We start from the raw sequence: 13480 nt of genomic DNA, 5'->3' as shown, positions 1-13480 counted from the left end.
ACTGTGGAGTCATGCATGGACCATGCCCGAAACACCAAGAACTCTCCTCGTAAATAGGCTCACTTTTTGCTTTGCAAGATTCTTATTTCCTGGTCTGGTCTTTTCTTGTATTCTTACCCGTTTTCTGTTTGATTCAAGTACAAAAACCGGCTTCCTGCTATAACCCTTAGATTCAGGAATGTAACGACGGTCCACAGTTGCTTCAAATCTTGTCCCCACACGTGTCTAAGGACATACTCATAGCTTCGGACCAGTCTTCTACATTGAGAATTCACATAATAATAACACTGTTTCGTTAGCCACCTCCCTCCTCCACCAGGCTACGGCGGAGAGACCAGATAACCACTGATCTCCGCCCCAGCCTGCACACATTTCGTTCCAAGAAATGGCCGAAGTAGCTCTGAACAACAATATAGTATACCTTCATGGAGACCTCGACCTTAAAATCATCGAAGCTCGATCCTTGCCAAACATGGACTTGGTCTCCGAACGCTTCCGCCGCTTATGCACCGTATTCGACGTCTGCCGCAAGCCCTTTGCGCCCCCTCGCAACGGCAATCACAAACACCATCACAAGATCATCACCAGCGATCCTTACGTCATCGTTTGCCTCGCCGGCGCCCGAGTTGCTCGTACCCGAATTATAAACAATTCGCAGAATCCGGTTTGGAATGAAAATTTCAAGATCCCCTTAGCCCACCCAGTTTCACAGGTAATTCCTTCATTTTTCATGAAAAATCATATATTTTTATGAATAACTGAACCTGCAGGCTAGAATGTATATATTTTGTTGCATGTTTTCTCAAAGCGATCAAATTCTTCATTCTTGAGTTTTATTTCAAATTCACATGCAAAAGCATTGCATTTCGGGTTTTTGTATCTTTTAAAATAGATAAATATTATGATGAAGAGGGAGGTACAGTGAACTTGTCCCTTGCCAAGAATTTTAAACTGTCAACAAAAAATAACACAGGTCGAGTTCGAGGTGAAAGACAACGACATGTTCGGGGCGGACCTCATCGGCGTCGCATCCGTGCATGCAAAGAGAATCGCTGCCGGCGAGCTGATCGACGAGTGGATCCCCGTGATCGGTCCAAACGGAAAACCCCATAAACCCGACTCTGCTCTCCGGTTGCGAATATCATTCACTCCTTGCTACGCGAATCCCCTTTACCAGAAAGGCATTTCGGAGAACTACGCGTTGAAAGAGAGTTACTTCCCCTTGCGCCATGGGAGCAAAGTCACCCTTTATCAAGACGCGCATTTGGACGACGAGATGATGCCTGAAATCGGGTTGGACGAGAAAAGACATTACGAGCACGAGAAGTGTTGGGAGGATATATGCCATGCGATATTGGAGGCGCACCACATGGTGTACATCGTGGGGTGGTCGATTTACCACAAGGTGAAGCTGGTGAGAGAGCCCACAAAGCCGTTGCCCATCGGCGGGGACTTGACTTTGGGAGAGTTGCTCAAGTACAAGTCTCAAGAAGGTGTCAGAGTGCTGTTGTTGGTTTGGGATGACAAGACTTCCCATAGCAAGTTCTTCATTAACACGGTACGAATTTTCTTGCAGACTGTTTGATGATGATCTTTACATGTTGTCTTTTGATGAGAAGGTGTGATTTTGACATTGTTTGTCTGGATTTCTGGCATTTGATTTCTGATTCTTTGAGTGTGTATGAAGAAGACTGGAAGCAAGAATGTCAGAGTCAGTTTATTTTGGTTTTGCTGTACCTTTATGTTCCTGACAATTTTGGTAACTCCGGAGATCACACTCTCATGTTTCCTCAGAGGGGTGATCAGTTAACTTTTCCTATCTTCCCTTCTGGATAAAGCAAATGAATTATTGGGAGAAATTTTTTGATGGCTGCTTTTCATGATCCAAGTAAAAATTATACTTTGTTTTATATGCATTTTGTGCCTTTCTGAGTTCAGTCCTGAGATCTTAACTCTGCTTTCTATTTTTGGAATTCAAAAGCAGTAGCCTTCCTAATTCAAGCCCAAATCCACCAAACATTAACAGAAACAGAAATATTTCCAGATTGGTGATGAACTAATAGTTTAAGTTCAGAAGCACTTATTCTGTTGATGCATATGATGATTACCTTTTCTCGTGCAGACAGGAGTTATGGATACTCACGACGAGGAAACTCGGAGGTACTTCAAGCACTCCTCTGTCACGTGTGTGCTGGCCCCTCGTTACGCAAGCAGTAAGCTTAGCATTTTCAAGCAACAGGCATGTACTGTTTCTATTATCATTTCCACTTTTTAGTTTTAGTTGAGTGTTTTGAATGTGGATTAAAATTTCAGGATATAGTGATATGGGCTTAACTTGGTCACCTTTAGTTCTAGTTCAATTCGGTGAAATGAACTATTATCTATTCAGGTTGTTGGAACTATTTATACTCACCATCAGAAATGTGTGATTGTGGACACACAAGGCCCTGGCAATAACCGAAAGATTACTGCGTTTATTGGTGGTCTAGATCTCTGCGACGGACGCTATGATACACCTGAACATCGATTATTTCGTGATCTTAATACTGTGTTTAAGGATGATTATCATAATCCAACATTTGCTGTAAGCATTGAGATCTCTCACTGCTCTTGGAATTCTTCATAACTTGTTATGCTTTAAGTTCTCTGAGTAATGGATTTTGATTTGTATTTTCTTATAGCCAGGAACTAAGGCCCCAAGACAACCATGGCATGATTTGCACTGCAAAATTGAGGGCCCTGCTGCTTATGATGTGCTCACAAACTTTGAGCAACGGTGGAGAAAAGCCACTAAGTGGTCGGAGCTTGGTCAGAGGTTTAAGAGAATATCACATTGGCATGATGATGCTCTCCTAAAGATTGAGCGCATTTCTTGGATAATTAGTCCTTCTGATACTATTCCAGGCGACCATCCCTCATTATGGGTCTCCGAGGAAGATGATCCTGAGAACTGGCATGTTCAGGTTAAGAATGTCCTGATAAAGATTCTTATTTTTTTTTATTCTTAATTTTAACTAGAAGACTAAAACTTGATCTTGGTCCCACAATTTGATGCCGGCAGGTTTTCCGCTCTATAGATTCAGGATCACTGAAAGGATTTCCAAAAACTGCCCACGAAGCTGAGCAGCAAGTAATCCTTGAACTCAATTGTTATTTTCCTGAACTCCCATGTTTCCGGCAGCTGTCTAGCTTACAGTTCTTTGAGCTTAGCTTATTACTTTCTTGATGAATGGCTAACTGAGTTTTCGAAACATTGGTCTAATGCAGAATCTCGTTTGTGCGAAAAATTTGGTGATAGATAGAAGTATTCAAATGGCATATATCCAGGCAATTAGATCTGCGCAGAACTTTATATACATTGAAAATCAATACTTCCTCGGATCATCTTATGCTTGGCCCTCCTATAAAAACGCAGGTAGGTGACAGCAGCTACCTTCATTATTAGCTTAGACAATCATCAGCTTAGCATTTATTTAGTTATGTCTCAATTTGTGTTTGTCTTAGGTGCTGACAATTTAATCCCAATGGAACTGGCACTAAAAATTGCCAGTAAAATAAGGGCAAAGGAGAGATTCACTGTTTATGTTGTTATCCCAATGTGGCCAGAGGGTGCTCCCAATTCTGCTTCTGTACAAGAAATCCTCTATTGGCAGGTAATGCAGCAGACCAGATTATGGGCTCATGAACTATGTCTTTAGATGAGTAGACTTTGTAAGCATGCATGTTGCATGGTATTTGCTCTTGCAGGGGCAGACAATGCAAACAATGTATGAAATCATCGCTCGAGAAATCAAGGCTGCTCAGCTTGAGAATGCGCACCCAACAGACTATTTGAACTTTTACTGTCTTGGCAACCGAGAGCCGCATGCAGAAGAATCAAATGGAAGCGGCCAGTCCTCATCAAGTGGAAGCTATGTAATTATTTCTTACTTTGAAGTCTTCTCTTTGTGTAAATAATGCTGAAATGATGCTTACTCTCTTACTCTTGATTCAGTTACATTCCGAATTTTCCACCCATAGAATTTAACTTTGGAATACACATTGCACAACTCTTGGCAGGTATCAGCTTCACAAAAGGCGGGACGGTTTATGATTTATGTACACGCGAAGGGAATGGTAGTGGACGATGAGTATGTGATACTGGGCTCTGCCAATATTAACCAGCGCTCTATGGCCGGTTCAAGAGACACAGAGATTGCCATGGGTGCTTATCAGCCCCACCACACCTGGGCTAGAAAGAAGGGCCGCCCGCATGGCCAGGTTTGCTTTCTTGAAGAGTAACCCCCCACCCCCTCCAAGGAAAGAGATCTTACAAGAATATTATACTTCTGCAGGTATACGGATATAGAATGTCGTTATGGGCAGAGCACTGGGGAAGGATCGATCAACGCTTCAAGGCTCCTGAAGGTTTGGATTGTGTGAAGTACGTGAATCGTGTTGCAGCAGATAACTGGATGAGATACATTGCTGATCATTTCACTCCATTACAAGGTCATATTCTGAAATATCCACTCCAGGTAGATGCTAACGGAAAGGTAAAACCCCTGGCTGGATATGAAACCTTCCCAGATGTTGGTGGTAAGGTGCTCGGCGCTCCCACCAATCTGCCTGATGCTTTAACTACATAAGACTTTTAACTCGATTTTCGTGCTGTAGTTCTGTAGAGGTCTTTATACCCGAAAGAAGTTGGGAAATAGAGCAACTATAATTTACAACAGAAACTATAATTTACAACACAAGTGAGAAAGCTACTTAAAGTAGTAATATTTATATGTTATTGCCATGTAACTTCAGGTGGTATTACCAAATTTTATTGTCCAATTCTTTCGACAAAAGCAATAAACCTTTTCTTTTGAGGCTATCTCATGCTGTTTGATCATCAAAGTTTGAGGGCTTTTTTAGAAGGATAACAGAATACCAGATCAAAGATCAAACTAAATTATCTATATATATTACTGTAATACAGATGAAGCAATACAAAAATGAGATGATCAGCATCCAGGGTACAAAGTGATTAATAGAGGAAAAGGTCAATCTATTTCACTGTTACTTTTCCAACCATGCCAGCTCCTTGGTGAGGAGCACAGTAGAAACTGTATGTCCCTTTCTCTGTCAAAGTCACTGCATATGTCTCCCCTTTTGCATTAAGAAGGTCTTCTTCAGCCATTGAGATCTTGGATGCATCAACTCCAGCTGGGATTTCATCCTCGTCGAACACTATGTTGTGTGGGAATCCGGCATTGTTTGTGAAGACAATTTTCTCCCCAGCCGCCACTTCAAAGTTTTGGGGGATGAAAGCCAGGGAGCCATCATCACCACCTAGAGTGATCTCAATGGCCAAGGCGTTGCTGGCCAGCATTGCCGAGGCGGCAGTGGCAGCAACAGCCACGCCAAAGTCCTTCAATGAGGCCTTCACTGCCAGCTTGGGAGCAGCCGGGGTGACAGCAACCCTTTGCATGGCAAGATTGGAGGGTGTGGCGCCAGCCTTAAGGCCGGTGAATGATGGAATGGTGACAGCAGCAGAGGTAACAGTGGCCATCCTTAACTTATGAGACTCAGAGTGTAGTGCAGATCAAGAAAGGAGGAGGAGAGGATGTAGGCTTCATATACGGTAGAGGAGAGGGGTGGTTTTTGTGGTTGAGTGTGTGGTGTGTGTTTGTGGAGGGTTCATTGATGAGATAACGCATGGATGGGATTAACGTCATTAGCTTGGTTGGCTGCTGTCCTCTGACGTGGGATTGTATATTTATGATGTGAGGTGGAAATTGTGTAAGTATTAAAGACATGACTAGTGGAAGAAGATAAGCTCTGGAAGTGGAAAAAAATCAGGGTAGAGGCACTAGATTTTGCATGGTGGGCTACATCTCTTCCACAGAAAAATTGCTCAAATTTTGGACAAAACAATGACATTTTGTCTCCATCCTAATGTTTCAAAGTTCAAATCAGAGTAAATGACCACCAAAAATAAATAATATAAGTCAGAAACTATTATTACCTTACAAAGCAGGAAATATTTCTAGACTATAGAACAGGGTATTCCTGAATATTTCCCAACTCGATGATTGCAAGAATTTGACTGAATACATGTTCTCAGTAATAGTTCTCATTGTTCAAAACTTTGAATGCATTCTCCACATGATCACTTAGTACATTGCCTGCAAGTGATTGGCTTCTCGACTATAATTCTAATTCTTGTAATAAAGTTCAAAAATCAGCTTTAATTATTGCTTTGAATATGTGAAAATGCGTAAAATCATTGAGAAAAGTACGGACTAAAAACATAGAAAGCTGAAGTTGAACTTGTGGTGTTGGAATTCATTTCCATCTTCTATCTAACATTAATAAAGTTGATCTAGTTTAGATCAGTCCCAGTCAAAGTTCTCAAACAGAGTTAGTTTTAGAACTCAAACTTGTGGTATCAAGAGGTACTGCACAAGCTTGAATGTTCGATTGAGTTCAAAATCTGTTTATCCCATTCCCCAAATTGACCATTTTTTAGCAAAGCTCCAAGCTAAGACCAATATTTGAGCTTATAACTCAAAACCAGTGCAAACAACAGTTTTAGAGCTCCATAAACCCTTTAGCAAGATGCTTTACAGCTTCCAACCATGTGTACAACAAAAGTATCTCCAATATGTTCTTTCTCCTCCTAACCAATTATATAACAAATCATAAAAATATGTAAAAGAGGTAAAATAAAAATTTCAAGGAATGATACCTAAAAGAAGAAGATTACATTCATATCCATTTCTGAATTTAACATATACCAATAATATTGAAAAGAGATTCCCTTTTAAACCTTAGACTATTAATCCAAAGATTAAAAATCAGTTGCTCCTAACTACCACCAATTTGGTATATCTAGAAGATAATTAGAGTACTCCTCTTGAAAAGAATAAAAGGGAAAAAAAGTTCATTTACCTATCAAACAATCTGATCTGCCTAAGATCTATTCCTCTATGAACATGCATAAGACGGGTAGCAGTTGGGTCCACCAGAAAATGGAAAAAAGAAGTTAGATGTAAAGACACATCTAAACCATTATGCATTTCCAAAAAGACTAAATAGTGAAAAATAACCTTTTCACGATCAACACACTGCAAAGAAAAACTAAACAATAGGTCTAAACAGCATGCATAAGAAAGCAAGGGAACACTATGTGGAAGCAATGTAGTAATGCAATCAACTAAAGAATGTCTTTCCGTTCAATTAGCGGAAATGGAAAACCAAAAGAATGAATTTCCCTCTGTTTTAGTTACTTTCCTTCTCTTCAGCCACCCTTAAACTAAACACAACAAGATGCAGAATACTTATAACACAACTGAAACGTGTAAATGCATTCAAAATAAAGACATACGAGATGCCAGTTCTCTCCCCACATAACATATGTCAACACCGTCTTTATCCTACCTCTCTCTTCTTGATAAACCTTTGACCAGAAAAATTATAAAAGAAGAAAAAATCAGAGCCATTTCCATTAGCTAACCTAAAAGAAGGAACACTTGTGAAATTAAATTTAAATTCATTCACAAGGAACTTAATAGAAAAAGGTTGCCTATCAAAAGGAACATACTAATTCACCAGTACAGGGCAATAGTGACTCACAATGAGTCCTTGATCACAAACATGCCATCATATCAATAAATGTACAAATTTATTTAGAACAGAGCTCTATACCATCTTGCACTGATACTACTTATTCAACCATAAGAACGGTGTATCCCTATTTACAAGCACAATAACATACAGTCCGCCTATAAGACCAATAGAATGTACATAAATATGAAAATCACTACCACAAAATACCATTCACAGCATCTATCACCATTCATAACAGTGGAAAAATGTCATCATTCTTGTCCTCGTCCAAGTCAAAATACTTGAAGTTCACATCATTATTTGGGTTTGGGTTGAAACTCGGATTCACATAGCACTTCATCTCATGGAACAGATTCAAATTGTCCACCAGCTTATGGAAAACATTGCACCCGCAACACTTAAAAAGCAAAAGGAAAAAATTCCAATCAATACGGCTAAGAATGAAATATGTTATATAACATAAGATCTAGCGAATTCTAAGTTGGGAGAACATATTGTCAACTCAAACATAATCTTGCATCAACTTTGTTGAAATAACATGATTTCAGTAATTTTTCTATCCAAGCTACCAGAAACCAATTGCCACAAAGAATTAGGACTAAGAAAAGCAATACTCAACCTTAAATTTGTTCCTAATTATTGCACACACCACATATGCATACCTGAACAAATACAGTGCCATCGGTATAGGCATGTGGATTGATGGCGCGGGTCGTGCGCTGCCCGCAAACGTTGCATGTGAACGCAACGCGCATCCGACGCCGAGGTGATTTGGTGAAGAGCGACCAGGGGAAAGTGGACACCTGCTCCATACCAGAATCAGAGTCCGAACCAGCGGGCACGGATGGGCCTTCCATACCCGATCCGGTTGTCCATCCTCTCACGTTAGCCGCACTCAGTACCAGCCCCATCGCAGCATCCTGCAACAGAAATAAAAGGCAAAAAATATATATTATATATGTATATATATATATATATATTCAATCATCAGAAAATAAGAACTCCTATTAAAAAGAAAAAGGAAAAAGCAAATTAAAATTCCCACCTTGGAGAGAGTTTGATGTCTGAGCACGGGGACGAGGGCAGAGTCACTGGAATCAGACTTGAGATCATTCCCGCTGTCATTGTTACTATTATGATCATCTGAGAAGCAAGAGAAAAAAGAGAGTTAGAAACTCGAACGATCAAAGACCAAAATTCGAGAAACGAGAACTCACTTCTTGGGGAAGTGGAGAACCGGAGGATCCGCCGGGAAGAAGAAGCGTCTTTGGATTTCATAGGGGAGAAAATCGGCAGAGAAACAGCTCCGGTGGTGGTGGTTAGGGTTTCCATTTCCGATGATTTTACGCGGAGGCTTCAGTGATTTTCCGTGTCCCGTTTCTGAGAATATCAGCAATGGCGAAAAGAGATGAAAATGGAGTGTATTTATTTATATTTATATATTATTGGGACTTTAATAACCAGAGAATCTGTTAGATTTTTGTTCCGGTTGGAATAAAATTATTCCAGAACAGGCTAATGGGCTGCCTTACCTACAAAGCCCAACTATTGGGCTACTCTATTTTGGGCCCTAAAAAAGTTATATAAGTGAAAGCTTTCCTCATGGCCTACTCTATTTTGGGCCTAATCCATTATTACTAGAATACCTAGATGGCTACGATTTTATTTATTTATTAGCTGCTGAGGGTGTACTATATAATTTATAAATAATGTGGATAGTGGATTATACAATCAACGATAAATATAAATAAAAATAAATATCTAATCATCTATGAAAATTCGATAATGATCGAAATCTCATCCAATCAATCACACAGTATGTGTGATATATTTATAATGTAATTGATTATTTTTTTAAAAAAATTATATATTAATTTAATTTAATCAAATTCAATTTGAACTAAAATTTTTGACTTTTTGTTGAAACCACGATTTTATTGCTAAATACAAAATCACTAGCTAAATTTTTTTCAAAATGATTCGTACTAGGATACAATACAAATTGTAACAAGTAATTGAATTACATCATATTCACAAAAATTATAGCACTTTCCACTTAAAAGTACATTTCTATTAGGGTGATTTACATATATATATATATATTTAACTAGGGGGTAAATTTCTCATGTAGATTGACATAAACATGGAAACTCTATATGCACAACGCCAATTATAGAAGTGGAAAATTACAAATTGGTTCTTGGATGGGTGCTACACATCTTTCTCTTCTAATCATATTCCCATAACATTAAACTACTCCTCTAATACATATTTTGTTCACCTTTTCATTATTTTTAACTTAACGCCTAATTTAAACTCATAGCAAGTAGCTTACGTGAAGTAATTTCTATGACCTTTGAGTCTGTCCCCAATTCCATGCACATTAACTAGTCCTGTTTTAGTAGATACTGACAGATGTCGCGTGCCATTCCCACGCACATAGATTTTGTACGTGTAAGTTAAGATAAATATAAAAATTTTACTAATATTTTGTAAAAATCCAATTCTGTCCAACTCAACTTTCAAAATACAATAAAAATCGAAAATAATTATTCATAATAGCATAAGTGACTAACGATTAGGACCCACACACCCCTGGAATTGCATAAGGGACTCAATTAGAATAGATATCCAAATGAAGGTCTACCCAATACCATACCGGGTACCACTACTATCATTTATTTCATTATAGTTAAGAGGAAAAAATTGTTTTGATGCATTTTGTAAATCAATCCTTGCTCTTCAATTGTGTCAAGTATTACTCGCTTTTTTTAATTTAAGTGTAAAGCTTATGATTTTATTTTTAGAAGACGTTTTGCTAATAAATGAAATGAGATATTAAGACTTATAAGGCATTAAAGTTTCTGGTTTGTACACATTACATATAAAATATTCAACTTTTTATCTATTATAAAAACTCTAAAGATGAAATGAAATTTTCAAGTTTGAGTTGGGGGGGGGGGGGATTATTCTTAGGTAAAAGACGTAGAGAGGGTGGGAGTTAAGACAATGGAATGGAGAGGATGCAACTTTATTATGTTTTGTTTTGCTATGTGTGGTGGAGAGTGAGAGAGAGATGAGGACAAAAGGTGTTACTATGTTTATTTTTATTTTTAAATTATTTTCGAAACAAGTCAAAACATATTCAATATTTGTTATTATTCAAAAATATTTTATTTAGGTATTTTTAATTGTTTTAGTATAAATACATACATATATATACATACACATATATATAAATATATATAAAAAAAGACATAATTTGACAATAAATAGTAATTTTTGTCTCCCAAAACACAACATTAAACATATAATACTTATTTTAAATTATCTCCAAAAATAAATCCAAACATACACATTATTTCTAACACACACTTATTTATCTTTATTTTTCTCTCTTTATCTCCATAAAATACAACAAAATACTTAAAAAATGAATCCAACCATTATGGTAAGGTCTTAGGGACGGCTCTGCACCGTAATAAAAATCAACAATAGATTCAAGGTGGATGGGACCCACAAAGTTGAAATTTCAATGGGGTGTGATTTGTGAGTGGTAAGATGAGACAGCCATGGTCGTCATCATCATCACTCTTTTCTTTCCTCCCAACTTCAGACCACTACATATGATAGTAAAAAACTCACACCTCTACCTTAATACCTCAACAATCATCATTATATTTGTTTCCATTTTTAAGTTATTTTCTAAAATGCGTATAGATTATTTTCAAATTAGGGATAAATTAATTTATTCTTAAAAATATAAAAATTTGATACCTTTTTTTGTTCACAGAAGAGTATTTTTCATTTTCATATATTACAAAGGGATGGCATGCATTTTTTTTTCTATTATATATATATATATATATATATTAAAGAAACCATATCTTATGAAATGTTATATGGGATGGTAATTTATACAGCATTACTCCAGGGGAAATATAATCTTGTATGTACTCTTTGAAGACATAAATCAAGAGATCAGTCTTAACTAATACTGGATACAAATGATGAAATGTAATAAGTAAAAGATCGAAAACTTCCTGCTTAAATTAAATTTGATCATATACATTAATAAGGATAAATATAATTAATTTTAATTATACATCAATCATACAATAAATAAATAATATTTATCATATAATTAATTTTATTTGAATTAAAAATTTTTCGTAACAGAACATGAAATACATTAAATCTGCTCAAAGATTCAAATTCGTGAGAGAGCTAAGTGGGTTTGGAGTAAGTCACGTAGGTCAAACTGGTACTAGGGTTGAACCCATTGAAGTAAGACGCCAGAGCCCTAGTGTACGAACCCATATTCGGAATAATCAGCCAATCATTGAGCTGCAGCTCCGGGAGCTGGTGCTCGGTGAACACTACATCTGAGGCATCACAGGTGGGCCCAAACACTGTCGACTTGTACGTCATCTCTCCATGACACATCAGATTTTCCGGCCTCGACATGCATGCAAACGGCGTCGATAACGGCACATATTGAAAATATCGGAAGTTCATTGACCCATGGATCCCGTCGTTTATCCAGTACTCTCGGACCTCACCCCTCACGCGTTTCCCGATTATGTTGGTAGCCAACGTGAACACCGACTCGGCAAAGAACCGCCCCGGCTCGGCCATGACGGTCAATCCTGGTTCACCCCCAAAGTATTCTGTTACAGCAGCATTTATAGTTTCTGCTGCGGCTTCAAATAACTGTCCTCTGGACGTGAAGCCGCCGCCGAGATTGAGCAACCGCAGTTTACTTAAGCCAATATGAGCCGCTGTATCGAACACTTTTCGAGCCGCTTCAATAGCGGTTCTGTATGCGTCTGCACGCCTCGCGCCACTGCCAATGTGGAAAGAAACGCCGACAACTGGGAGCTGCGCTGCTTGAGCAGCTCGGAGCAGCGGCTCGACTTCCTCCGGTAGAGCACCGTATTTTTTACTCAAGGGGAACGAAGCATCTCCATCATCCGGGGCTTTGATCCGAATCAGCAACTCGCAATTCGGGTGGTGTTTTCGGATCTTCAGAACTTCAAACTCCGAATCAAATGTTGTGAGATTGACGCCGACTTCTGCTGCGTATTTGATGTGCGGCACCGGTTTGCATGGGTTGGCGAAGATTACACAATCCGGAGATACACCAAGCGACAAAACGGCTTCAATCTCAGCTCGGCTTGCACAGTCGAAGTTCGAGCCATGTGCGGCCATTGCGCTGAGGAATGAAGCATCGGGGTTGCATTTGACGGCGTAAAAGGGTCGGATGTTGGGGAGGTTGCGAGTCCATCGGTTCATTAAGGAAGCGACCACACCCAAGTCCAGCACGTAAAAGGGTTCTTTATTCTCCTGTTTGTTGACTATGATGGACTGTATAAAATCAAAAAGGGTATTGTTCGGAAGTGGAGAATCGTATTTGGGCGTCGATGGGGGCTGAGATGCGGCGGAGAGGAGGGGCATGAGGGTGGATTTCTTGCTGTTGGTCGACTGGGGAGCCATGGATAAGGTTTAGTACGTCTGCGTTTTGATGAAGAATACAATTTGAGTCATTGGCGTGGCTTTGGGAAGTCCCAGATGACAATTATTTATAGGGAAAAATCCAGACACACTCGATTTGATAATAGGAATATTTAAAAGAAAATTTATAAAAATTAAAGTATCCAATACCCCCTTGATACAAAAGAAAGGTAAAAAAAACTTGTTCATACAAAATTTGGGTCACACACTTTGACTGCCATTTTTTCTATAAAAAGTACCTTATTTTTTTGACATTTTTGTCATTCTCTAACATTTAATATATAATGTTATATAGTCTAGAGTAGCGCTGTCAACGAATCGAACTCGAGCTCAATTATGTAATTTTGAGCTCGAGTCGAGCTCAATC

General features: G+C 38.6%; 4 protein-coding genes across 4 annotated transcripts; 1 reads left to right on the top strand and 3 right to left on the bottom strand.

The window, feature by feature from the left end:
* The first annotated feature begins 299 nt into the window (after positions 1 to 299).
* On the top strand, positions 300 to 4771 carry LOC105165955 (phospholipase D delta). The gene is made up of 11 exons (XM_011085115.3): positions 300 to 712; positions 974 to 1558; positions 2123 to 2239; positions 2390 to 2584; positions 2682 to 2963; positions 3062 to 3130; positions 3268 to 3415; positions 3505 to 3653; positions 3748 to 3915; positions 4060 to 4260; positions 4335 to 4771. Exons 1-11 carry the CDS (start codon positions 386 to 388, stop codon positions 4626 to 4628), a joined length of 2535 nt encoding a protein of 844 aa, XP_011083417.1. The 5' UTR covers positions 300 to 385; the 3' UTR covers positions 4629 to 4771.
* Positions 4772 to 4924: 153 nt separating this feature from the next.
* PETE1 (plastocyanin 1) lies at positions 4925 to 6737 on the bottom strand. The gene has a single exon (XM_011085117.3). It carries the CDS (start codon positions 5537 to 5539, stop codon positions 5036 to 5038), a length of 504 nt encoding a protein of 167 aa, XP_011083419.1. The 5' UTR covers positions 5540 to 6737; the 3' UTR covers positions 4925 to 5035.
* An 800-nt stretch (positions 6738 to 7537) lies between these two features.
* Positions 7538 to 9031, bottom strand: LOC105165954 (uncharacterized). Its single transcript, XM_011085114.3, has 4 exons — positions 8817 to 9031; positions 8645 to 8742; positions 8262 to 8519; positions 7538 to 7996 (listed from the first exon to the last, which is right to left on the bottom strand). Exons 1-4 carry the CDS (start codon positions 8929 to 8931, stop codon positions 7829 to 7831), a joined length of 639 nt encoding a protein of 212 aa, XP_011083416.2. The 5' UTR covers positions 8932 to 9031; the 3' UTR covers positions 7538 to 7828.
* A 2635-nt stretch (positions 9032 to 11666) lies between these two features.
* Positions 11667 to 13146, bottom strand: LOC105165953 (ornithine decarboxylase). The gene has a single exon (XM_011085113.3). It carries the CDS (start codon positions 13093 to 13095, stop codon positions 11827 to 11829), a length of 1269 nt encoding a protein of 422 aa, XP_011083415.1. The 5' UTR covers positions 13096 to 13146; the 3' UTR covers positions 11667 to 11826.
* Positions 13147 to 13480: the final 334 nt, after the last annotated feature.

Source organism: Sesamum indicum, linkage group LG7, assembly GCF_026168435.1.
Source record: "Sesamum indicum cultivar Baizhima isolate 11 linkage group LG7, ASM2616843v1, whole genome shotgun sequence".
Taxonomy (NCBI): Eukaryota; Viridiplantae; Streptophyta; class Magnoliopsida; order Lamiales; family Pedaliaceae; genus Sesamum; species Sesamum indicum.
Note: the sequence above shows the minus strand (reverse complement) of the source record. Positions and strands in the feature narration are given on the sequence as shown.